General features: G+C 35.1%; 3 protein-coding genes across 3 annotated transcripts; all 3 read left to right on the forward strand.

Moving 5' to 3' along the window:
• Positions 1-2,921: 2,921 nt before the first annotated feature.
• LOC107031627 (probably inactive leucine-rich repeat receptor-like protein kinase IMK2) lies at positions 2,922-6,521 on the forward strand. The gene is made up of 2 exons (XM_015233059.2): positions 2,922-5,542; positions 5,648-6,521. Exons 1-2 carry the CDS (start codon positions 3,565-3,567, stop codon positions 6,271-6,273), a joined length of 2,604 nt encoding a protein of 867 aa, XP_015088545.1. The 5' UTR covers positions 2,922-3,564; the 3' UTR covers positions 6,274-6,521.
• Positions 6,522-14,297: 7,776 nt separating this feature from the next.
• LOC107029242 lies at positions 14,298-18,937 on the forward strand. Its single transcript, XM_015230614.2, has 3 exons — positions 14,298-15,367; positions 15,560-15,645; positions 18,587-18,937. Exons 1-2 carry the CDS (start codon positions 14,474-14,476, stop codon positions 15,605-15,607), a joined length of 942 nt encoding a protein of 313 aa, XP_015086100.1. The 5' UTR covers positions 14,298-14,473; the 3' UTR covers positions 15,608-15,645; positions 18,587-18,937.
• Positions 18,938-19,301: 364 nt separating this feature from the next.
• LOC107029981 lies at positions 19,302-20,038 on the forward strand. The gene is made up of 2 exons (XM_015231405.2): positions 19,302-19,718; positions 19,857-20,038. The coding sequence occupies exons 1-2, from the start codon at positions 19,544-19,546 to the stop codon at positions 20,036-20,038; spliced, it is 357 nt and encodes a 118-aa protein (XP_015086891.2). The 5' UTR covers positions 19,302-19,543.
• The last annotated feature ends 5,842 nt before the right edge of the window (positions 20,039-25,880 follow it).

Genomic DNA, 25,880 nt, shown 5'->3' on the forward strand with positions numbered 1-25,880 from the left:
TTTCTGATTGACCTCGATCTATTGATATCACCTGTTATTTTGAAGAATTGGATTTGGTTGATATTGATCAGATCTGGATGATTCATATTCGTAAAGATACTTTATGAGGTAATCTCATTTGTGTTTAGGATTTATTTGTATCCAGTTCCATGTATCATAGGTTAATTCAACCTTTACAATTGTTTGGTTATTGATAAACTCGTATTGGTGGCCTTCATATTGGACTTGTTATTGATGAAAGTTATGATGTGCTTTTGTTGAAGGTCCACAGTTAATTTTGTTGTTCTCACTCATGAGTGTTGCATGATGTCTTCCCTCTTTAGGAGTCCATTACACAGGGATAGTGTGCCTACCTAAAGAATGATGTGCTTTTTATTAGAATGATTGGGCTATTTCCGTTTGTTGAGAATATTGAAATTGCGGATCAACATTAGATAATAACCACAACAGAACACCACACATTCGGAGGTGTGCCTACCGACGGAACTGATTTACTTTTCATTTACATTGAGAAATATCTCATCATATGTTTTGATTTCTCGATCAGCACAATGTGTGTTGAGACAACTATTTCTTGGTGGATTAGAATCATTCAGACTTATTCTGTTTGAGAATCTTTGAATTGCTGACGAACGCTCTAAAGGCGATTTCTGTTTGTGGTTGATTAATTATCCAATGTTGATGGAAAAAGTTGATTTATGAAAGGTGAGAGCATTTTGTTGGATGATAAATGCACTTTGAACTTTAAAGAAAGTAGCTTGCACGACAATCTTTTGGTAAAATCTTTCGCCTCTCCTCCTTAAGCATGCTTTTTTTTTATTTTTCAAATTTATCTTTTCTGATTGATGAGTTTGAAGTTAGGTCTGCTTGGGAGGTAAGTCAATCTTTGCTCACAAGTATATGATAACACATTTTTGTTAGAAGCTGAGATGGTATTATATTAGTGGAGGATATTCAGAAGGTCTACTTCCTGCCATGGAGATGATATTTTAGCAGGAAGAAAATGAAATTTTCCTGTCATGATGGTCTCTGTTTAACGGTTGTAGCTGTAAGATGCTAAACTTCTTTTAGTCATGATTTGAATGTTTTGTAACCTCAGAATACATATTTGTATTCTTCATTTTATCCGTTTCTCAATTTTCTCATGTTTTTGATTTGAAAAATATTTTTTAAATCTACTCATTTTCTTCAATGACTTGCCTCCATGTGTAAAAAGGAAGGAAAACATTTCTTAGAACTTTTCTTTTAACCTCACACCTCAATTTTCCATCCTAACTCTAGTTTGAAATATTGATTCTTGATACAAATTCGAGGTCCAACTCCTGACCTCAATTAGAGACAACACTTGGGTTTCGGGTCGGGGTAGGATCGCGTCTTGGTTTTGGTGTCAGGTCCTCATATTATTGAGATTGAGTTCTTTTGTCAGATGTCGGGTTTAGGTCTTGCAATCTCTAGTCTCTAATTGGTATTCAGGTTGGATCCTAGTTCAAAAGTCTGGTTTAGGATTGGGATTGGATTTTGGTTTGGAAGTTTGGTTTTGTTGGTGTCAGGGTCAAGTCTGGTCTCAAATTAGTTATGGAGTTTGGGTGTTGATGCTGGGGCTAGAGCCGGTTCTAGTTTTAATGCCGGGTTAGGAGTTGGGTTCAGGTTTTGGATTGAGTGTTGGTGTTGGATCTTGGATTGGTCGTGTCCAAATTGGGATGTCAGGTTCGAGACCGGTCTCAATTCAAATGTTGAGTCCTAAGTTAGGAGTTGGTGTGAGGTATTGGATCGGTTGTTGTTTGTGACTTGATTCAAGTGTCGGGCTGGATCGAGAGTTGGGATCAGGTCCTGGGTTAGGAGTGTCAGATTCTGGATTGATCTTGCGTCCTTGATTGGGGTCATGTCCTGGGTCGGGGTCGGAAGGTCATATTTTGATCTATACGTTTGCTTTGGTATTTTCATTTTTGGAATGTGCATCGAATTAAATTCAATTATTTTCAAGGTTGGTTCAATGTTGTAGAATGTTTTTTTCGATATTTCAAAAAGAACTTATGATATATAAAGAATTAAACAGGTGAAAGCATAATTCAAACATTACACCAATTTGGTACCTTTTATCTCTTTTAATCAAGTATTCTATTCACATTATAGTCGTCTATAAATAATATGGTATCTATGAGGTATTTGGTTAATTTTCAGATGTGCTTATCGATAAGAATTAGAAGGACAATGGTGATACCATAATTTTGGAAGAAACAAACTCACTACTCCTTCAAAATTTATAAATGACTCTTGGAGGAAAAGGTGCAGGAGATCAAAAACTGGTATAGACCATGAAGACTGCTTTAGAGAAGTTAACAACGTAGTAGATGACGTATCAATAATAATTAGAGGTTTGCTAACTATTGATAGATGACAAGTCTCATCATTTAGAGTCGAGATGAGAAAATCGGAAAGGCCTCCAATATGATGAACTTTTCTTTTCCCATTGTTTTGGACTTAAAACTTTTTTGGTTTCCTTCCTATTATGTATTTATTTTCTATACAAGGACACCTTATGAAAATTGATTTTATTCTTATTTTTGAAAGTACTTGCTCGGGAAATATATTTTCAAACCAATCAAACATACTATAAAAGAGAAATATATTTTCAGAACTCACTAACCAATCAAACATAATAAAATTTTTTAAAACGTTTAACAATTTCTGTAGGTATTTGCTACACTTTTTCCCCCTCATTTACATGATAAAAGAATTACTCTCTTTTTCTCAATTTATGTGACACTTTTTATTTTTCGAAAATCAAATCATTTAAGTTCGATCGAAAATTTGCATGTGGAATATTCAATTTTTTAAAAATTAAATTTATATATTTATAAACTAGGTAAAAATTAATAATTGACAATTTAAAATATATGAAAAATTTACGATCAAAGATAGACTTAATTAAATCTTGAAATTTAAAAAGTGTCATAACAAAAAAAAATATTTTACTCCGTCAAATTGTTTTAAAGATACCTTAATTTGCAAGTAATTATTCGTAATAATAACTAATAAATTAAATTGACACCAACAAAAATTCTTTTATATTATCCATATTAAAATATTTTCCAATATGAATATAGTAAATTACAATAATTAGTAAAAGTAAAGAGGAAAAGGTGGGAGAAGAGGAAGTCAAATCAAAGTAATTATAACGTTCCAATGAAATAAGGTATAGTTTTATAATAATAATTTGGCAATGTAGCCGTTAGCGTCAAACACGGGGGCATTTGGTTTCCCCAGTAATGTGGACCAGCTGAACTGAGACTCTACATACAACAACAAACAAACTAATAAAAGCAAAATATATCATCTTCATGAATTATCAAGAAAACTAGCCGTTAACCACCATAATATTCTTCTGTTCACTTTGTCTTCAACCTTAACCGTTGCTCTTAAAGATTCTCTCCATCTTCACATGCTCTGTTTCTTCTACTACTAATATCTCTTTCTTTTCCCTTTTCTCTTCATTTCATTTTGAAAAAAAGTTGATAAGCATTTCTTTCTTCTAACTTCTTCTTCTGAACTTGTTTTAAGTTTATGGATAGGTGGGATACTTCACTGAGTGGATTTTACACCTACCCTTTTCGATTCTTGAATTTATACTCAGAAATTAAAGATGGGTCTAGCTGGGTTCATGACAAGAAGAAGGAAAAATGGAAGCTTTCTTCTTCTTCTTGGAATAATACTCTGTTCTTGTTTGTTGTGATTGTATTTTCTGTTTTGCCTGTTATATCAGCTGGGAGGAATTCAGATGGGGTTATTGTGACTCAGTCTGATTTTCAAGCTTTAAGAGCTATTAAACATGAATTGATTGACTTTAGGGGAATATTGAAGAGCTGGAATGACACTGGTCTTGGAGCTTGTGCTGGTGGTTGGCTAGGAATTAAGTGTGTAAATGGGGAAGTTATAGCTATACAGTTGCCTTGGAAGGGATTGGGTGGAAGAATATCTGAAAAAATTGGGCAATTACAAGCTCTTAGAAAGCTTAGTCTTCATGACAATGTTATTGCTGGTCCTGTTCCAACTTCCCTTAGCTTCCTACCAAATCTCAGAGGTGTTTATCTGTTCAATAATCGGCTTTCGGGTTCAATCCCACCATCAATCGGAAGAAGCCCTCTTCTTCAGACTCTTGATCTTAGCAACAATCAGCTCAGTGGCACTATCTCTCCTAGTCTTGCAAACTCCACCAGGTTGTACAGACTCAACTTGAGCTACAATGCACTTTCAGGGTCAATCCCAGTAAGTTTCACTCAATCTCCTTCTCTTACTTTTCTTGCACTTGAACATAACAATCTTTCTGGATCAATTCCTGATACTTGGGGCAGTGTGGTTGTGAACAAGTCTTATCAACTTCAGTATCTTACACTTGATCACAATCTTTTATCTGGGAAGATTCCAGTTTCAATTAGTAAGTTAAGTATGCTTGAGGAGATTAATCTTAGTCATAACCATATTAATGGTACTATTCCTGATGAATTAGGTAGTCTCTTAAGGCTTACTGTTCTTAATTTATCTAATAATACCATAAATGGAACTATTCCTGCTAGTTTCTCAAACCTTTCAGCTCTTTCTACTTTGGATTTAAAGAGTAATCTTTTGGATAACCAAATCCCAGATACTATGTATAGAATGAGAAACCTGTCAGTGCTGGATTTGAGTAACAACAAATTCATTGATCATATTCCAGCTACTATTGGAAATATTTCTAGGCTCACCTCACTTGATTTGTCTGGAAACAATTTCAGTGGTGAAATTCCAGACTCTCTTGTTTCTTTGGCAAATCTGACTTCTTTGGATGTGTCTTATAACAATCTTTCTGGGATTGTTCCATCTCTTCTTTCAAGAAAGTTCAATTCAAGTGCTTTTGTTGGAAATCTAGAGCTTTGTGGATATAGTCCCTCAACTCCATGTGCTTCACCACCCCCTCTAACTGTTCCTTCTCCTGTTAGTGGGGTTGTCAAGCCTCACCGTCATCGTAAACTTAGTACCAAAGATGTCATTCTCATAGCATCAGGTGCTCTTCTAGTTGTTCTGCTTCTTTTGTGCTGCATGTTACTTTGCTGCTTGATTAGGAAAAAGGCAAATTCGAGAGCGAAAAATGGTGGCAAAGCTGGTGGCCTAGCTACCACTACAGGGAGAGGTGCAAAGTCAGTTCCTGCTGTAGGAGGGGCTGAAGTTGAATCAGGTGAAGCTGGTGGAAAGCTAGTCCATTTCGATGGACCTTTTGTGTTTGCAGCAGACGACTTGTTGTGTGCCACTGCAGAGATCATGGGGAAGAGCACTTATGGGACAGCATATAAGGCAACATTGGAGGATGGTAATCAAGTTGCGGTGAAGAGGCTACGCGAGAAGATCACGAAAGGGCAGAAAGAATTTGAAGCTGAGGTTGCTGAATTAGGAAAGATTCGACACCCAAATATTTTGGCCCTTAGAGCCTATTACTTGGGACCAAAAGGAGAAAAGCTTCTTGTGTATGATTATATGTCTAATGGAAGTCTCTCTTCCTTCCTTCATGGTAAAATTGTCTACACTGACTCACTGTTTGTTTGTATATTCCTTTTGGTGTTCCTTATCACGTCGACCAATCCTAACTCTATACATGTGTTCTCTCTATATGCAGCTAGAGGTCCCGAGACAACGATTGACTGGCCAACAAGGATGAGGATTGCTATCGGTATAACAAAAGGAATTTGCTTTCTGCATACGAAAGAAAACATAATTCATGGGAATCTTACATCAAGCAACATTTTACTTGATGAGCATAACAATCCAAAGATTGCAGATGTTGGACTCTCCAAGCTTATGACCACTGCTGGAAACACCAACGTAATTGCCACTGCAGGCACACTAGGATATCGCGCACCAGAGCTTTCTAAAATTAAGAATGCAAGCACCAAGACTGATGTCTACAGTCTTGGAGTGATCATGTTGGAGCTCTTAACAGGAAAATCCCCTAGCGAGGCAACGGATGGTCTCGATTTGCCTCAGTGGGTAGCTTCCATTGTGAAAGAGGAGTGGACTAATGAAGTGTTTGATGTGGAACTTATGAGGGATGCACCTAATATTGGTGATGAGTTGCTTAACACATTGAAACTAGCTTTACATTGTGTTGATCCTACACCAACTGCTCGACCCGAAGCTCCGCAAGTACTACAGAAATTGGAGGAGATAAAACCAGAGATGATGTTAGCAGCTACTAGTTCTGGAGATGATGGCACAACAGTTCAAGAAAAGAGTGATGAATAAACTCTGCTGCAGTTTTGGAAATTTTTGAGCTTTTCACTTGATATCTATTTGTTTATTCTTTCATTTATTTTTACAGTTAGTAGTAGAAATGTTGTTTCATATTAAGATCTACTAGTTAACTGTATATAGGAGATTGTGATTGCTTGCATAGGTTTTACTGATAAAGAAAAATATTTATTCAATTATTTCATTAAATTCATTGCAATGTACTCATAAAATAAATGCATATTTAATTTTTTTTCATGAGATAAGTGATAAATTGATGACTTGAACAATTTGCAATAATTCCATTTGATTCTTATGAAAATTGGAAACTTTTATCAAGCCTATTTTACATGTTGTTTTTACTAAAAAAAAAAATGTTATTTAATTTTTGTTTCTTATCAAATTTTCACTCTACAAGAGAATTGTCTATGATTTGTAAAAAGATGAAATTCAATCGCAACAAATCTTAACAACAAAAAGGGAAAACGGGTTTGTCATGATAACCAGATACTCTTACGTTATCATTAAGAAACATTAGTGTCAAAATTTTAAGTCTGTTTTTTAATAAAAATATTTTTGTGTTTAGTTTTATAAATTTAATAACTGTGCGAAGCAAAAATAATATCATAAAAAATAACATTAGATTTTATGATAAATTCATAAAAAAAAAGTATTTTATTTATAATATTGATGAACTTAAATAACAATAAATAAATAGTATTTGAAGTATTCTTTTTTCTTTTTTTTACCAAAACAAAATACTTTATAGCATATATTGGTGTTTTGATTGACAATTTTTTAAATTATAAGCTAAAGGTCATATGACTTGTCATAACTTGCAAATATATTTGAATACTAGAAAAATTAATATTTGGCCCAAGTTTCAATATTTGTAAATTTTTTAAATTTAATAAATTACCCCAACTTTTCATATTTTGTAAAAAAAAAAAACACCTCTCATTTATCAATTTCAAACTTATATTTAGCTACCAAATTACTTCAGTAATAACTAATAATTAATGCTCTTCGCTATCTATACGGAATTTGCTAACAAAGAATAATTTATTTTTAATGGGTTATATCATCTTGAATTAGTGACAAGTTAGATAGAATATACTAATGTATTGTTGTTGTCCATGGGTTATATCATCCTGAATTACTGACAAGTTAGATAGAATATACTAACGTATTGTTGTTGTTCATGTTATTTTGTTGATGATGATTGTTATTGCTCGCAACAAATTCTCGTAGCGCTTAATATTAATTGCAAGCAAAATAAATAAAAAAAAATGTGATTTTTATAAATAAATTTGTCAGTACAATTCTGTTACTATCTTGATTTCTTCTCTCCTAATATTTTTCCGTGATTTGAGGGTTGCAAGAAGCGTATTTGTCGAATGTAGGATGATGTAGATCTTCTTGAAATGTGTTTAATCTCTGAAAACGTCGGGAAGCACTTCGTCATTTCAAGTCGATCTCTAGGAAGAACTATGTTGACCACTCCTTCGAAGAGCTATATAGCCTATGTTGTGGCTTTCTCCAATGCTTGCTGAATGTTTGTTGGAGTCTTTTTCTTAGCATTTTCTTGAATGTCATGTATATTCTCGAATTATAATTGTTGTGGGCGGACAAAGTGTTTATGATGGGCCAAATTATGTCATTTTGATACTTGATGGATTATGCTTGATTCTTGAATTTGTCTAGAACTATCACATCATTTGGATACGTGGTGTCATATTGTTGGTCATGAATGTCTAACTATTGTGACACGTGACATGAATTTGGGCTTCAAGGTAAAATAGACTTTTAACTTAAATTGACTTAAATGGACTATTTGTAAAGTCCAAATTAATCATTCAACCCAAATAAATATGAATTTAATTCAAATTTAGTATGAATTAGATCCAATAAAAATTTTGTATCTACAATTTTCAAATACTTCCTTTGTCTCATGTTATGTGATGTAGTTTGACTCGACACGGAGTTTAAGAAAGAAAGAAAGACTTTTAAAGTTTATGGTTCGAAATGAATGATAGAAATTTGTGTGATTGTAAATCATTTCATTAAGGGTAAAGTAGACATTTTATGGTTAAATTGTTACTTAATATAGAAGTATGTCATTCTTTTTTAAGCGGACCAAAAAAGAAAGTAAGTTACATAAATTGAGACAGAGGGAGTATGTTATAAAGTTGTTTTCTAACCGTACAAATACTTTTTGTCTTTTCCAAATACAAATAAATTGTTTAAAAGTAAAGTTCATAGACTAAGTTAATCGAAACACCTTTTTAAAAGGAAAGAAAAATTTATTTATATGATTCAATTCTTTTTTTGTCCATTCCAAAAAGAATGAGACAAGTCTATATTTAATAATAATTTAATTTCGAAATACTTATTTTATCATAATGAAATAATTTATACTCACAAAGATATTTATCACTTATTTTAGAAAATAAATTTCAAAAATCAAAACAATGCATGATTTATTATCAGTAATTTAAAGTACGCCTTGCAATTTAAAGGATTTGTGGCAGTGTCAACACAATAGCCATTTTGGCTAAAACCTCGAAACTTATTAAGATTCTTTGGGACTTGTTACAATACAATGCATTATCAATAACCAATAATGTTTCTTCAGGTAGTAACAAGGGTTCTCTTCTAGAGCCCTCAATCATTTTTTACAGATAGTTTATTAACATATGCCTTTTTTTTTAATAACCAAATGAGAGAAGTATTTCTTTTCTGTTTGTAGTATATTAATTATGACATTGTCCAGAAGATATCTCCTTACTCATTTTGGATTCAATTGAAGACTAAAATTTTTTATTTATCTTTTTAAAATAAAAATGCATAATAAAAGTATGAAACAAACTAACAAAAGAAAATTTAAGGCTTCAACTTTAAGTTAGAAATTTTATAAACACATAATTACTACATTTTTCATTTTCAGTTTAATGATCAATCTTCAGTTGTGATCCCTAAGGAAGTCCTCAACTTCTAAATGAGTAATATCATCGAGCCCATCAGAAACATCATATTTCACGTGTGCATCTATATCATCATCATATTTTTGAGAAGACCCTGTCTGAGCATCATCTTTGAAAGTCAAATATGACTCCCCTCAGGCAATAGAAAAGGTGAAACCACCTTAATTTTATTTTATTTTGAAGAAATTTTGATACAGCCTGACAAAATGTTTAGGTGCCCGACAATCATTTTTAGTGACATTTTAGGTCGTAACGATGGCAGTGATTGCCCTTGGCTTTTGAATAATTATTTTGAGAACTCATACTGTTCTCCCTTTTTTATGACCACCACCTAAGCGATTATTATTTCGTCTTTTGCCCCTGTCACGCTCACACACATTATCATGACCTCAATTATTTTATCACGTATCGTGTGCTTCTATCCTGTGTGCTTTTGGTGACGGAGCAGTTCAATGGGACGAGCTTTATGATTTCTCATTTAAAGGGCATTATGTTACTCGACCACCAGAATACATGAGATTCATTCAAAGAATTTTTGAAAATCCTTTTCACGATATTGTTGCTGTGATATCCCATTAGAGGCATGAAAAGTGTAGTTAGTGTATTTTTCAACATGTCCTCATCTTTTATAATTATTTATGTAATTACATTTGAGAAGTGATTTTAAATAAAACATAGTTATATTCAATTACGATTTTTATAATCTTGAAACTGTGAGTGCATTAACTCATAACGAGCCCTTGTCAGTACCGTTGCGTTGAGATGATCATACCTCTCTTTCAAACATATCCTCAATTCAAGTGGATCTTTAAACATCAAGTACTCATCTTTCAGGCTTTCATCAAGATGATAACGAAGAAAAATCATAGCCTTTGTAAATCTCGCAAATAGAAACAGCTAGGAAAAAACTTAGAAGTTGAAATAGTCACTTTAGGAAAGTTTTAAAATCTGGAAACTTTCTTAAGTTAGGAAAAAAAATGATATTTTGGTCAACTTCAGACAGTCATAACTCCTAGATCAAGATGAGTTATGTGTAGTTCCAAATATGGTTGAAAAGCCGTTGCAATAATCTTTCCAGCGTTGTCGAGTTTGCAAAATTTTGAAATCGGATAAGTGAGTTATTCCCTTTGGAAGTTGGACTGTTGGATTAAGAAAATATCCAATCTGTAAATTTAAAGGGTAATATGTTTTTTTTTACTATCCAATTAATTAAATTCGTTTTTGATAATATTAACGGTCTAAACTAAACTTGGTCAATTTTACACTTTAGGAGAAAGGCTAGGGTTTTGGATAAAGAACACAAGAGAAGAAGAAAGGAAAAGGAACCAAGATCGCCGAGTTCGTAAAGAATAACTTGTGGATTTCGTCGGGAGTGATCCCCAAAAAGGTATGTGAGTCTTCCATAACGTTGAGTTCATTCACACACGTGTCAAACATGTTTGATTCAGCGTGATTTTAACCTAAAAAGATTGAATTTTGAATGTTCTTGAATGTTGTTCTTGAATTGCTTTCGTTCTTGAACATGGGTTGAGATTTAGGAATTCTAGACCCTTGTGTGTATGATTTGGGTACCTTAAATCTAAGGAGAATTTGAGAAAAAGAATCGATTTAAAATGATTTAAGATCAGAAAATGAGATTAAAAGTTCATCAGATTTTACCTGAAGGAACAAGTAGCGTGATGCGCCCCCTTAGTGCCAGGAAGGCTGGTGCGGCACGCCAGCAGTGTGCTAGAATGGTGCCTCAGTCATGTGAAGCTGGTGCTGCGCGCCTAAAACGTCATTTTCACCTAAATTTTGTTATTCCGTTCATTTAAACTTTTCTAAAGTGTTTTAACACTTCCTATTGATTCTAACTACTCTAAATGACTTCTAAACATATAGAAATTATCCAGAAACATGAATTACAACCTTGAATCCATAACTTCTAATTCAAAGAAAGTTTAGAGCCAAGTCTAGAAAGTTCTTAGAGTCCTTTCAATAAGTCTTTTACAAATCTTTTAACTTTGATTTAAAACTTACATATAAAGTTGTGTAAAGAGAAAAGATTAGAAAAAGAAGTTCATTTCAAGCTTCAGAAGTCTTTAACAAAAGTTTTAACTTCATTTTAAGGCTCAAGTTTCAAGTTAAGCTAAAAATAAAGAGTTGAGTTAATTTCTCAAAAGTATAAGGGAACTAAGTATTCACAAATGTTTTCACATTTAAGAAAGAAAACATTGATTCCAAGAGAGCTTTTAAGCTAAGTTTTTGAGCACTAATCTCAAATCACAGAAGAAGATGTTTTTAAACATATGCACTAAGTATATTTTTAGGAGTAGTATTGAGCACCTATATAGGGATGCGGGTTCATATTAACTCAAGTCTCCATAAACCATGTAGCCGTCATGGGTATCAAAGGGTCATACTTTTTAGATGATCACTTAAGTTAAGCTAGTGGATCCACTTAGTCAGTTAAGCTTCCTATATATACCTCCGGCAAGGTATAGGATGATCCTTGACAGTGCGAGGTAAAATGATATATCATCACTATAGCTTTGAAGTTATGGTTGTCGGTTAGAGAAGTTTCCATAACATTAGTTGCATGGTTCTTCAAGAGGTTATGCTTAGTATGAATTGGGGTAATGAGACTTCATTCATGCATTGCACAAGTAAACTTTGAGAGAAAGCATGATATATCTTTTATTATGATTATGAATTGACATCTGTTTATTTCGTATTTCTACATACATCTCAAAGTTATTTTGTAACTTTGCATACACGCAGATTTACATGTTTTAAACAGTTTTTCTTTATTATGTACTTGCTTTTAAATTGCTATATTGAAATGAGTTTATTTAAGTATTCATGAGTTGAGAAGAGCCAAGGTAAATATTTTTTTCCCCATAATTTCCTTCAAGCCTATGTTGTTTACAACTCCAACTCGCATACTCGTATATTTAATATACTGATACTAATTGGTCTGCATTGTATTATGATGCAGATGCAGATGCAGGTAATTAGGATCGACATTCCAGTGCATCGTTGATCCAGTGAGTAGTTCAAAGTTATTTGGTGAGCCTCCTTGCTTTCCGGAGGATCCATTTTCATTGATTTCTAGTTTATTTCATTAGGATGTTGTGGGGTATGTCCCAACATCCATCTCAATTATTAGAGGCTTTATAGATAGTCAGTCAGATGTTAGTTCGTTAGTTATCATTTTGTTACTGACTTATATTCATATTTGAGTTGTCATTTTGGCTAAGTTAAATGTTTATTTTAGAAACATTTTGATTTCTGTTCCAAACAGTTGAGTTAGTTAGCATTCGAAATCTTTTCTTAATGCTTTTAAGTATTCCGCTGAGTAAGTAAGCCATGCCAAGAGTTCGCTTGAGGCCAACAATAGTCTCCGAGTGTCGGTCATGTCCAGGGTGTAAGCTCGGGGCATGACAACCTTCGCTTTATCTTGATTTGATGCTTGATTTCCTTCTATTATAGTACCATCAAGGCCCCTAGCGGCAAGGTGAATTTTAACATTAGGTATCCATAGCAAATAGTTTTTTTCTCTCCAAAAATATCAAGTGCTACAAATTCAAACTTTGATAAATTGATATAATGAAACTATCATAAAATAGTTGAGTTAATAATATGATGTTGAATTCTTCATAATAAAAGATAAACTAATGTTTCAAATGAATAATAATGAGTGTAAAATATATTATTTGCATGAACACGAACGTTGCAAAAGCAAGTAAACTCATGAAGTATTGAAATAGTATTTTTTATTGTATATTTTGATTATTCTATTATACTTAATACTAGTTTCAATAGATATTACCGTTAAAATTTTGTAAGAATTATATTTTAAGTCATATTTAATGCACTATTCTTCTTTATGACACACATACTTGTCATAATGTATGGCAAGGAAATACACATGTGTATTCTAACTAGCATGCTATCATATACCTAGGTATTTAATTTAGAGTTATAAGTTTGTAGCATATAATAGCATAAAAGTATAAATCTGAAACGTATTAACTATTATGCCTGGTAAAGTATCATAATAATACCTAAAGCAATTCATTTATGTAGTAATTAAATTGTAGATTAAAGACTTATGAACTTATTAGAGATGTTTTGAACATATAGATGTATACCCGACTTGGAAAGAAATCAATTAACTTTTAGGAAAAAGATAATCCTGTATTAAGTAGGTATCAATTGGTCAGAGAATCGTATTGATAATGTTTTGTAAAATGAAAAGAAAATACAAAAATACTCAACAAAAAAGGAAAACAAATGGCAATAGAAAGTATAGAGTAGAGAGTTTTACTTGATCTCTCCAAGTGTGTTTTTCACAAGGTGAAGGATACCCTTTCATAGAATGTAGAAATCATCAATTTAAATTCTTTAACCAAATACATTAATACATCTTTAGAAGATACATTAAATAGGTACATTATGCCAGGTATAGATTTAAAGAAACATCTACACAATTAAATAGATATGTAACACTTTTGGTCTTTTTCAAAAATGAATAAAATGCATACAAAATAAAAAAAATTAAAGTAAGTCAATTCAAATACCATCTATACGTGTTTCACTTTCCTTCCATTCCAAAATAAAATAACATAACTCTACAATTAGTTGTAATTTAATTTTAAAGTACATATTTTATTATTGATGTAATAATGTGTACTCACAAAAATATTTACCACTTGTTTAGATCATAAATTTTCAAGAATCTTTCTTTTATAAACTTCTTGATAAATCAAATTATATTACTCTATTCATCTCAATCTATTTGAGTAAGTTTCATCTCAATCTATATGAGTAAGTTTGATTTGACATAAAACTTAAGAAATTTTTTTTTTTTTGAAATTTATGATCTTAAAATAAGTTATAGATATTTGTTTGATTATAAATTACTTCATCAAAATAAAATAAATATTTTAAAATTAAATTATAACTACTAGAGATGAAAACAATAGTCTTTTTTTTTCTTCAAAACTATATATTAAAAAAGAAATAAGTTTATATTGTTATATAAATAGAACAAAGGGAGTATATATAAATGGGATGGATGAAATCGGACAACATATATATCGATAGAAAAAACATTTTCCGTCTCAAAATCGGATATAATTTTTCTTTGCATTTAAAGGGTTTCCATTTGGATTTGGTACCGCCCCAATTAACAAATACGCCGGCGCCGGCGATCCTCAGATAACCAATTCTCGGTATCATCGGGAATCATGGACGATCACCATATACACAAGATTCAAATCTCCGGTACTACTCTAGCCTCTGTTCTCCACCGTTTTTTCTCATCTTCCGGTGACATCCACGGTTTACTCTTCGGCCACGTGTCATTCTCCACCACCATCTCTCTCTCCGATGACCTCACGTCCAATTTCTCCTCAGTAACCGCCATGAACTCCGCCTCATCTTCCGGCGCTGATGGACCAACTCTTACCGCCACCATCACCGATTTCCTCTCCATCCCTTCTCACTTTCCCCTCCCTTTACAGCATAAGCACCGTGAGGACCCTTCCTGCGTCCTTCTAGGGTGGTTTTCCGGTCGACGGAAAACCCCTTTGAGACCTTCTTTGAAGGATTCTACTACTACCATTTCTCTCTCTTCCTCTGTTTCTCACTCTTTTACCCCTCAAAATTCTCCGTATCCACTTTCGCTGCCACCATCTTTGTTCCTTCTGTTATCGACGCCGTTTCAGGAACAACTGATTCATACCCATGAATACAAAGCTTTCCAATACCGTATTTCGACTGATTCATTTGACCCCAAAAGCTTAGATGTTATCAATATTGGTCCTTCGTTTCGATCCCATTATGGTTCTTTCAGTCCTATTTCACCATTTCCTTCAATGACATGTGACTTGAGGGGACCTAATGCAATGGCAGAGGATGAAAAGGCGGAAACCTTGGTGGGTATTAAGAGGGGTTTGAAGGATCAGAAGGAATTGGATTTGTGTGCTGAGGGTTTTGAAATTGGGAGATTGAGCAAGTTAATGGGCTCAGATTCATCAAATTATACTGCTGAATTGGAGCATTTATATGATAAAATGCTTCTTAAGCTTGATAGTTTGGCTAGATCGGTGGAAACGAGCTCTGCTAAGGTTCTCGAACAGGTATGATTCGATAATGCAGGAGTATTTATATTTCAATCTGTTGTTATATATAGATTTTGTGAACCGCCCAGACTGTGGGGGATTACATTCGGTATGTTGTTGTATTGAATTTGTGGACTACAACTAGCTTGGTCGCATAGTTGGATACTGATGAGCTGACTCTATATTCATACTGATTTGAAATTCTGGCAGGAAAAGCATAACATGAAATTAAGGTACAAAATTGCAGGCTTGGAATGAATTTTGATAATTCAGGCTGGAATTTCTCCTTTTGTAAGGTAAGGATCTGTCGTCCTCATGCACATATATGATTTTGCCATGTTAATAAATATTGCGACGGTCCCATGTGCGCAAATTCCCTTGTCTTGTGTGCGGAGCATTTATGCATTGCAATTGTTTCATTGTGTTTCCTTATGCATTTGGTAGTGATGGTTGATTCCTTGGCCTGCAGTTGCTATCTTACCTCTCCACCACACGGTCAGCTTTTAGTGGTTTCTGTCAGTAATTCAATATAAGGATTTGGGTTACCTTACACTCTATTTGCGAATTATGTAGGTGGGACCCATCGTTAGCTTCTTGAAGTTAGACACCAACTTTCACTTAAACATCTCAAGTAGGTGATGTTCATTTTAAACACCTCCAGTAGGGTCCCGCTCTGTCATTTTGACATTTTTCTACAATCAGCGACAATATATAATGTATGTGTTGCACTCGCGAATGATGTGTAAAGCGTCAAATTAAAATTTAAATGAGGACATTTGTCCTTTATCCCCCAACTAATTCTTGAGCAATGAATTTTGAGTAAAATAAAAAGTAGCCAATGATTTGTTGACGAGTAGCATTTTTGCCTAGATAATTACAAAAAGGGGATTTAACCACTTCTAAAAAATCAATTTCGCAGAATGCCCACCCCAACCCCTCGACCCCGATCGTCTTCTCCAGCAGAATCAAACCAACCCCCCTTCGTCTTCTCCGTCATACCCAAATGTCCTTTAAATACTCTTCCATATAAATTAAGCATTTCCTTAAATCTTAAGGATTCCAATCCATATCCCATTGTAGAATTAGTTGGTGGTAGCTAAGTGGACAAAGGACTCCACAATTGCTAATTAACAACAACATACCTACTGTGATCCCACTAGTGAGTCTGGGGAGGGTGGTGGGTGTACAAGACTTTACCCTACCTTTGTCGGGGTAGAGAGGCTGTTTTCGATAGATCTCGACTCAAAAAAACTTCATTTTTTTAAAAAAGGAATAAGTTATGCCAAAAATATTGACGAAAGAGAAGTACTAACAACAAAAATAGTCAAGATAACCAAAGTAGAAGTACCATGATTGCTAATCACGGACGCATATTTGAGTGTTCACTATTTCGGCCGAATTGTGTTTTAGGGACCCTTTGAGGCTATTTTGGACCCTGTTTATGATTTCATAGACCTACTATAAAGATCCCTGTTTCTTTCTTCCGAAGGATTAGGCTTTGATGAATGATGTCCCTTTGAGTCTTGCACACTCTTGTTAGCTTAGATTAGGGTTAGCTTGGTTCTCTTCTTCAACCTCATTGAATTATTACCTTAGTTAGGTAATTCTTGTATGAGTTCTCTTTTCTTTTCTTGGATTGTTTCTTAATTTGAATGTTAATCTAGTAGACGTTTAGTTATCTTTTAAATGTTATTGATGTGAATTGATTGCATTCTGATTACTTGATTTGTCCCTTCTTCACTAGCTATCTTGGGTAGCGATTATCGTTGTATTATCCAGTTGCCCAACTTACTTCATGGTTATGTGATTGATACTTATAAGCACTTGTGGGATTACACTGGGCTTGTTGTGCTTGATACTTCTAACCCTTACCCCTATTCCATATATCCCTTTACATGTTTTTCATTTGATCTTCTTAGTGTTCTTGGGGTTTGGTTAAATTCATAACTCCTATTTTTGCATCTTCATGGGTTGAGAGTTATCTTTGCATCTTCATGGGTGATGGGTCGAGAGTTATCACTAGCTCAGTGGAGTGATGAAGGAAATAAGAGGCTCATTTTATCTTGATATATAACTATATCAAGTTTTTCATCCAAGTAGTATTGCTTCATTGGTTGGATAATTGCTTGAGAGTAAACATCAGCAGTGAATAAACAAGACGTGCTCCAGCACAAAACAGTTTTAATAGGTAGCACTAGCATAGAATAAAAAGAAATCAGTTACCACCCACCCACCCCTCAACATAAAAAACAAAATGAAATTCCCCTTCTTTGTTTACTTCTTTTATTATTTTTTTATTTTTTATATAGGTAATGTTAAGATTTTTATAAATGTAAAAGACCACTATGAAAATGCTGGAAAGGTATACATCCAATAGAAAGCTTGATTCGTAAAGAACTATTAAGAAAACATTCTTTGTTTACTCCATTCATTGTCTCTCATGAAGATTCTCAACGACTCTCATATAACGTCTTAAAGAAAACAGGTTTCTCATGGACTCATCATAGTGTAACTCATTGCATTCTCTTCTCTTAGGAAATGATTACGTCTGTAACTATGTGTTCCAAGCCTTTTTGTTGTAGTGGAACATTCAGTATTATATGCTATGCAGTTATTGCTGTCTTGATAAATTGCAATGGACATTCCGTCATCCTCTTTGCCTCTGCTCGTTATTATAGTTGTCTATTTGATGGCCCCATTAAGGCATTAACTTTGTGATGCCTAATAGGGAACTAGAGCATAGTTCTTTATACTCTAGGGTACGAGATGTTGCAGACAGATGTCCACTACGGGCTTCCTTGAACTAGTAGAAATAGATGATCCCCTTTCTATAGATGTGAACAAATCTCTGTAATTTGTTAATGATGAGGACCACAAAAGAAGGAAATGCCTGAATAAGCCAATCGACCAAATAGAGTGTTGGGGACCTCAAATTAGGAGGAATAAGACATGTAGAGTAGAACATCAGGACATTGCTCAATTGCATAGTTTGAAATTGAAAAGTTGCCATCTTTTCTTGGGGAGAAATGCTTGTTGTCCATTTCTCTAGCTGTATTATGAAGTCCAGAGTACCCGAATAGCTATGCACTCTGCATGTGAACCTATATATATTTAGGTTAAATGAATTATGAGAAGCATAATGTTTCCTTGCTTTCATGGCCTGTTTGAAGGGAAGGAAGAACCCTGTTTTATCTTTTATCTTAGATAATCTTTTTTTTTTTTTGGTCTTAATCGCAGATCAGCTGTCGGTGAGGATGGGTACTGATGAAGCCTTTAAGGAACATAATTGGTGCTTGTAGGTGTGCATTTTTGATGAACTGAGTTGTGAAGATCTTCATTACTTTTTATGCCATTCCCAATGTATTTTTAGCTATGTAAGTTTAGCTTTGTCTCTATAAAAAGACGGCCAATCGTTGTTCATATTCTCAAATCGGTTGAAATTTCTGCTTAGTTTTGGATTGAATCTCCAAGACAAATGTCTTGGACTTGGTTTATATACATTTGTACTTCTATTAAGAACATTGTTATTACCTTTATGACCCCTAGAGCAATCAGAAATAGCAAGGGAATGTTGATTCTTGATGTTGATCATATAGTTAGACATATGACTCAAGTTCGAATTTTGTTGCAAAGGAAAACCTGTTATTTAATGGAAGAAGCATAAAATGTGTGGGTCTCATTCGAAACAAAGGAACAATTCTGTGTGATTGATAAATTGGTGGAAGATGGCATTATTTAACTTGTTGCCAAGTAAAAAGAATATTAATCTTAGAAATTTGAGAACCTCTATGGGCTCAAATATCGAAAATGCCACGTAATTATCTACTTCATCAACCAAACAAAATTATTGCTATAATATTATACCAAAAATGGATAAGAATATACTATCTTGTATTTATATTTAGTTTTTTCCTGGATTTAATATCTCTATTCTATAGCTAGAAGACGGACTTTCTGAATGACAATCTGTGCTTATCAAAGTTTTATAAGGAATTGGTTACTTACTCCAATTTGGCCTAAAGTTCAAATCTTTATAGGAAACCATGTAAGAATCTACTAGAAAGGCCATTGGCAGAAAACGTTAGCTTTTGGTGACTCTTTTCAATTAGGAATTGGTTCCCTCGTTTCTTGTAGAAATAACTAATAGATGCAAGGAGGAAGAACCTAATCTTTTACTTGTTATATGTATATATAATGACTTGTGGAAACAGGAAAATAAGAAGAAGGCGCAATGGATCAGCTTCTGTTAAGGACATTTTGTCGATGTGGAAGAATCATAAGCACAAGCGTGATGCTACTCTAGATGGTGTATTGAAGAAAAGAAAAAAGAGAGTTCCCGTCAAAGGGTATAGTAGAGGTTGTATGAAAGGTAAAGGTGGACCTGAAAATTTAAATTGTAAATACAAAGGTGTTAGCCAAAGGACCTGAAATCAAAGAACCTGTTTATTATATACCAATGGACATCTAAGTAATGGCAAGAAACTTTGGTTTGGTACTTTTTCTACAGATATTGAAGCTGTTCATGCCTATGACGAGGCTGCTAAAGCTATGTATGGCCACGATGCTGTACTTAACTTTCCTGATTATTGTGTACAAAATGCTCGATTGACTAATGGCTCGTTGAGGCAAATGACGGTTGGGAAAGACAAGGCACTAACAAAAATGCCCGACAGGATAATAGCGGAATAATACCCAAGTCTACTTTCCCTTTCTCGATTTGAACCAAGAGAAGACAAACAACCACAAGCAATATGATAGTAAGGCAGCAAGTAATTCAACCAAACAAATATAACAAGGCAATAATAAACCAATCACACAAGACACCAAAATTTACGTGGAAAACCCTTCGATGTGAAGAGTAAAAAACCACGGGACCAAAAGCTCCACTATAATCACCAAGAGTTACAATATTGTTCTCCAAAATTGGCCACAAAACAAGTGCCAAACAACGAGCAACAACAAAATAAGATTGCACCAAATCTAGAGAATTAAAGGAGCAAAATCACCAATTTCGCAGCTACTGTTCACGACAGCAAAACTGAAGCTGCAGGCCACCAAATCCAACTCTGTCAGTTCCTAATCAAAGATTGAGATGAAGATAATATGCTGTCCAAAAATCAGCTCAATCGGACAAGAAACGAAGCGGGAATCGCAATTTGAAGTTGGCTGTTAGGGCTGAATTTTGACTGCGAAAACTGCTCTCTTTCTCTCTTTTTGGCTGCTGAAAAAACTCTCTGTGTATATGAAAATAAGACCTAAATAGGCTTATATTTGCCTCATAAGAATGGGCCTATGGGCAAAAATGGGTTGGTCCAAATTGGGCTTTTATTTATCCACATAGGAAGGGAAAAAGGCCCATAACCCAACAATTCTCCCCCTCACGACTATGTGGAGGAGACCGCCATCCCGGCGACCATGCAACAATCTTCAAACTTCCCTCTTGGCAAAGCTTTAGTCATCATATCGGAACCATTGTCATTTGTATGAATCTTTTCAAGCTCAAGCAACTTAGAATCCAACACATCTCGAATCCAATGGTATCTCACATCAATGTGTTTAGACCGACCATGGAACGTAGAATTCTTGCCAAGATGTATAGCACTTTGACTGTCACAATAAAGCACATACCTCTCTTGAGCACAACCAAGTTCCCCCAAGAATCTCTTCATCCAAAGCAATTCTTTACAAGCTTCAACGACAGCAATAAGCTCAGCTTCTGTAGTAGATAGAGCAACACATTTTTGCAACCTAGATTGCCAAGACACAGCTCCCCCTGCAAAAGTAACCAAGTACCCTGAAGTAGACTTGCGAGTATCAACATCACCAGCCATGTCTGAATCAGTATAACCACAAAGAATAGGCTTCCCTGTACCAAAACACAAACTCAGACTAGAAGTGCCACAGAGATATCTCATAACCCACTTCACAGCATTCCAATGTTCTCTTCCCGGATTAGAAAGAAAACGGCTAACAACTCCAACAGCGTGAGCAATATCCGGTCTTGTACAAACCATCGCATACATCAAACTACCAACAGCTGAAGCATAAGGAACTTTCTTCATATCTTCCTTCTCATCATCACTAGAAGGACACTGTTTCGTGCTCAATTTGAAGTGCATAGCTAAAGGTGTACTGACAACCTTAGCTTTGTCCATGCTGAATCTGCGAAGTACTTTCTGAATGTACTTCTCTTGTGATAATACCAATTTCTTGGCCTTTCTATCACGGACAATCTGCATGCCAAGAATCTGCCTTGCTGGTCCTAAGTCTTTCATAGCAAAAGACTTACTCAACTCTTGCTTCAACTTCTGAATCCTGCAAGTATTATGACCAACAACAAGCATGTCATCAACATAAAGCAACACAATAATAAAGTCACCATCAGAGAACTTTTGCACAAAAACACAATGGTCTGAAGAAGTCTTCTTGAAGCCCTGCTGACTCATAAAAGAACCAAACTTCCTGTACCACTGCCTGGGAGCTTGTTTCAAACCATACAAGCTCTTCTTCAATTTGCAAACATAATTCTCTTTACCCTTGACTTCAAAACCTTCCGGTTGCTCCATATAAATTTCTTCATCTAAGTCACCATGGAGGAAAGCAGTTTTAACATCCATTTGCTCAACCTCTAAATCTAGACTTGCAGCCAAGCCTAGAACCACACGAATGGATGACATCTTCACAACTGGAGAGAATATCTCATCAAAATCAACTCCCCTTTTCTGATTAAATCCCTTGACAACTAATCTAGCTTTGTACCGTGGAACTGGATTACCATCTTCATGTTTCACCCGAAAAACCCACCTGTTTTTCAAAGCTTTTCTGTCTTTAGGTAACTTAACCAAATCAAAGGTATGATTATCATGCAAGGATTTAATCTCATCTTCCATAGCATCAAACCACCTTTCTTTTTCTTCACTTTCCATGGCCTCATCAAGACTCTCAGGTTCTCCCCCATCAGTCAAGAGTACATACTCATTGGGAGAATAACGTGATGAAGGAATTCTCTCTCTACTAGATCGCTTGAGAGAACTCTCTGGAGCATCTATAATTGGTTGTTGGACAACCACATCATCTTGCACTGGAGCATCAACAACATCATGCCGGTCATTCTGAACATGATCACCATCTTCATTATCAACTTGATTTTCATCATTATGAAGATTTTCTTCCGGTGCAATAGTCAAAGGAACTGGATCAACATCAACTAAGCTCTCACTACTCTGAAAATCAGCCTTGTCAGCTTTGTCAAAATCTTCAATTGTTTGGTCTTCAAAGAACACAACATCACGGCTTCTAACAAGTTTCTTCTCAACAGGATCATAGAAACGATAGCCAAATTCATCTTGACCATAACCAATGAAGATACACTGCCTAGTTTTAACATCCAACTTTGACCTTTCATCCTTAGGAACATGTACAAAGGCTTTACACCCAAAGACTCTAAGATGATCATAAGAAACATTCTTACCAGTCCAAACTCTGTCAGGGACATCACCATCTAAAGCAACAGCAGGAGATAAATTGATAACATAAGCAGCAGTATTAAGTGCTTCTGCCCAAAAGGAATCTGACAGCTTAGCATCTGAAAGCATACATCTAACCCTCTCAACTAGAGTTCTGTTCATCCTCTCTGCTAAACCATTTAACTGAGGAGTCTTTGGAGGAGTTTTCTGATGCCTAATACCCTGCTCTCTGCAATATCTATCAAAAGGACCAATATACTCACCACCATTATCTGAGCGGATGCATTTCAATGTCTTCCCTGTTTGTCTTTCAACCAAGGCCTGAAAACTCTTGAACACATCAAGTACTTGATCCTTGGACTTCAAAGGAAATACCCAGAGTTTGCGAGAATGATCATCAATAAAAGTCACAAAGTAAAGTGCACCACCATGAGATCTTACCTTAAAAGGACCACACAAATCAGAATGTACCAACTCCAGCAAATCAAGCTTTCTTGAAGGCGGATGACTCTGAAAAGAAACTCTTTTCTGTTTACCGGCTAAGCAATGAACACATTTCTTCAACTTTGCTTGTTTCACTCCAGAAAGCAAATTTTTCTTAGCCAAACTATCAATCCCCTTCTCGCTCATATGACTCAGCCTTCTATGCCATAACTCTGATGAAGTATCATTCTCCACCAAATTTACCGAGTCTCTGGACATGGAGCCCTGAAATACATACAAGTTAGACAACTTGTCACCACGGGCCACAACCATCAAACCTCTAGTAAGCTTCCACTGGCCAACACCAAGTGTATTAACATAACCCTCATCATCAAGATATCCCACAGAAATCAAATTCAAGCGAACATCTGGAGCATGCTTGACATTATTGAGAACTAGTTTGGAACCATTGTTACTTTCCAAACAAACTGTCCCAATGCCAATAACTTCAACTTCATGATTATTGCCCATTTTCAACGTTCCAAAATTACCTGGAGTATAAGAAGAAAATAATTCCTTCTTTGGCGTGACATGAGAAGTAGCACCAGAATCCACAAACCAGCTAGACTCATCACGAACAAGATTAATGGCATTTGCATCACAAGAAACAAGAAGATCATCATTAGCAACAACAGCAACACGATTTTCATTATCGCCTTCTCTCTTTTGTTGTCTCATATCTCTCTTGTGCTTGTAACAATATTTCATGATATGCCCATTCTTGTGGCAATAGTCACATGTAATATTCTTGTATTTAGACTTTGACTTGCTTCTACTTTTACCTCTATCATTCTGACCTCTGGACTTGTTTCTCCCCCTATCTTCAGTAACCAAAACATCGGAGTGTGAAGCTGAAGAAGATGAGGCTTGAGATCTTCTTCTCATTTCTTCATTCAAGACACCACTCTTAGTATATTCCATGGTTACAACACCACTGGGAGCAGAATTAGTCAAAGAAACTCGAAGAGTTTCCCAAGAGTCTGGCAGAGTATTAAGAAGCCAAAGTCCCTGTATCTCATCATCAAACTTTACACCCATTCCGGACAGCTGGTCAAGAACACCCTGAAAATCATTAATATGATCAGAAATAGGAGTGCCCTCTTTATACCTGATATTCATTAATTGTTTCAATAGGAACAACTTGTTGTTGCCAGTCTTCGAAGCATAAAGTGTCTCGAGCTTGTCCCACAAACTTTTGGCATGTGTCTCATTCACAATATGATTTCTAACATTATCTTCAACCCATTGTCTAATATAGCCACAAACCTGCAGATGCTCAAATTCCCATTCTTCATCATTCAAAGACTGAGGCTTATTAGAAGCAAACACAGGTAAATGCATCTTCTTGACAAATAGAAGATCTTTCATCTTGCCTTTCCAAATATGATAGTTACTACCATTTAAACACACCATTTTGCTCATATTTGCCTCCATCATTCAAAACGACAATCAACAATAACCAATGCTCTGATACCACTTTGTTGGGAAAGACAAGGCACTAACAAAGAATGCCTGACAGGATAACAGCGGAAGAATACCCAAGTCTATACTTTCCCTTCTCGATTTTAACCAAGAGAAGACAAACAACCACAAGCAATATGATAGTAAGGCAGCAAGTAATTCAACCAAACAAATATAACAAGGCAATAATAAACCAATCACACAAGACACCAAGATTTACGTGGAAAACCCTTCGATGTGAAGAGTAAAAAACCACGGGACCAAAAGCTCCACTATAATCACCAAGAGTTACAATATTGTTCTCCAAAATTGGCCACAAAACAAGTGCCAAACAACGAGCAACAACAAAATAAGATTGCACCAAATCTAGAGAAATAAAGGAGCAAAATCACCAATTTCGCAACTACTGTTCACGACAGAAAAACTGAAGCTGCAGGCCACCAAATCCAACTCTGTCAGTTCCTAATCAAAGATTGAGATGAAGATAATATGCTGTCCAAAAATCAGCTCAATCGGACAAGAAACGAAGCGGGAATCGCAATTTGAAGTTGGCTGTTAGGGCTGAATTTTGACTGCGAAAACTGCTCTCTTTCTTTCTTTTTGGCTGCTGAAAAAACTGTCTGTGTATATGAAAATAATACCTAAATAGGCTTAAATTTGCCTCACAAGAATGGGCCTATTGGCAAAAATGGGTTGGTCCAAATTGGGCTTTTATTTATCCACATAGGAAGGGAAAAAGGCCATAACCCAACAATGACTTCATTGGAATCATCTGTTGAAGATTCAATAATTGAACCTCATTTACAAAAAGATGAAAAGAATCCTTTTATCTTGGCAAAAGGAATTTATGTTTTGTTAGAGCTGATGAAGATTCAAAGGCATATCATGAATGCCCCTAGACGATATGAGAGGTTTTAATTGCAGAACGACAATTGATTCAAAGTCAATTCTCGAGCCTACAGGTTCTTATGTTAAAGTTGAGACACCCTCGGAGAATGAAGTCGTGCAAACATAGAGGATTGAAACACACGAATGAAGGGTCAAATAGTTTGTGCATATTACGCCAAGAGAACAAAAGTGAAGTCAAATGACAACATGTTTCACAAGGATGTTTCGAGACC

The sequence above is a fragment of the Solanum pennellii genome, chromosome 9 (assembly GCF_001406875.1).
Source record: "Solanum pennellii chromosome 9, SPENNV200".
Taxonomy (NCBI): Eukaryota; Viridiplantae; Streptophyta; class Magnoliopsida; order Solanales; family Solanaceae; genus Solanum; species Solanum pennellii.

What these genes read in the sequence shown, in the direction of transcription:
- LOC107029981 (XM_015231405.2), top strand. Translation starts at nt 19,544, where the DNA reads ATGACTTGTGGAAACAGGAAAATAAGAAGAAGGCGCAATGGATCAGCT. An exon ending in TAGTAGAGGTTGTATGAAAG is followed by an intron (nt 19,719 to 19,856) that starts GTAAAGGTGGAC and finishes CTTTTTCTACAG; the next exon opens with ATATTGAAGCTGTTCATGCC.
- LOC107029242 (XM_015230614.2), top strand. Translation starts at nt 14,474, where the DNA reads ATGGACGATCACCATATACACAAGATTCAAATCTCCGGTACTACTCTA. An exon ending in CTGCTAAGGTTCTCGAACAG is followed by an intron (nt 15,368 to 15,559) that starts GTATGATTCGAT and finishes AAATTCTGGCAG; the next exon opens with GAAAAGCATAACATGAAATT.
- LOC107031627 (XM_015233059.2), top strand. Translation starts at nt 3,565, where the DNA reads ATGGATAGGTGGGATACTTCACTGAGTGGATTTTACACCTACCCTTTT. An exon ending in TCTCTCTTCCTTCCTTCATG is followed by an intron (nt 5,543 to 5,647) that starts GTAAAATTGTCT and finishes CTCTATATGCAG; the next exon opens with CTAGAGGTCCCGAGACAACG.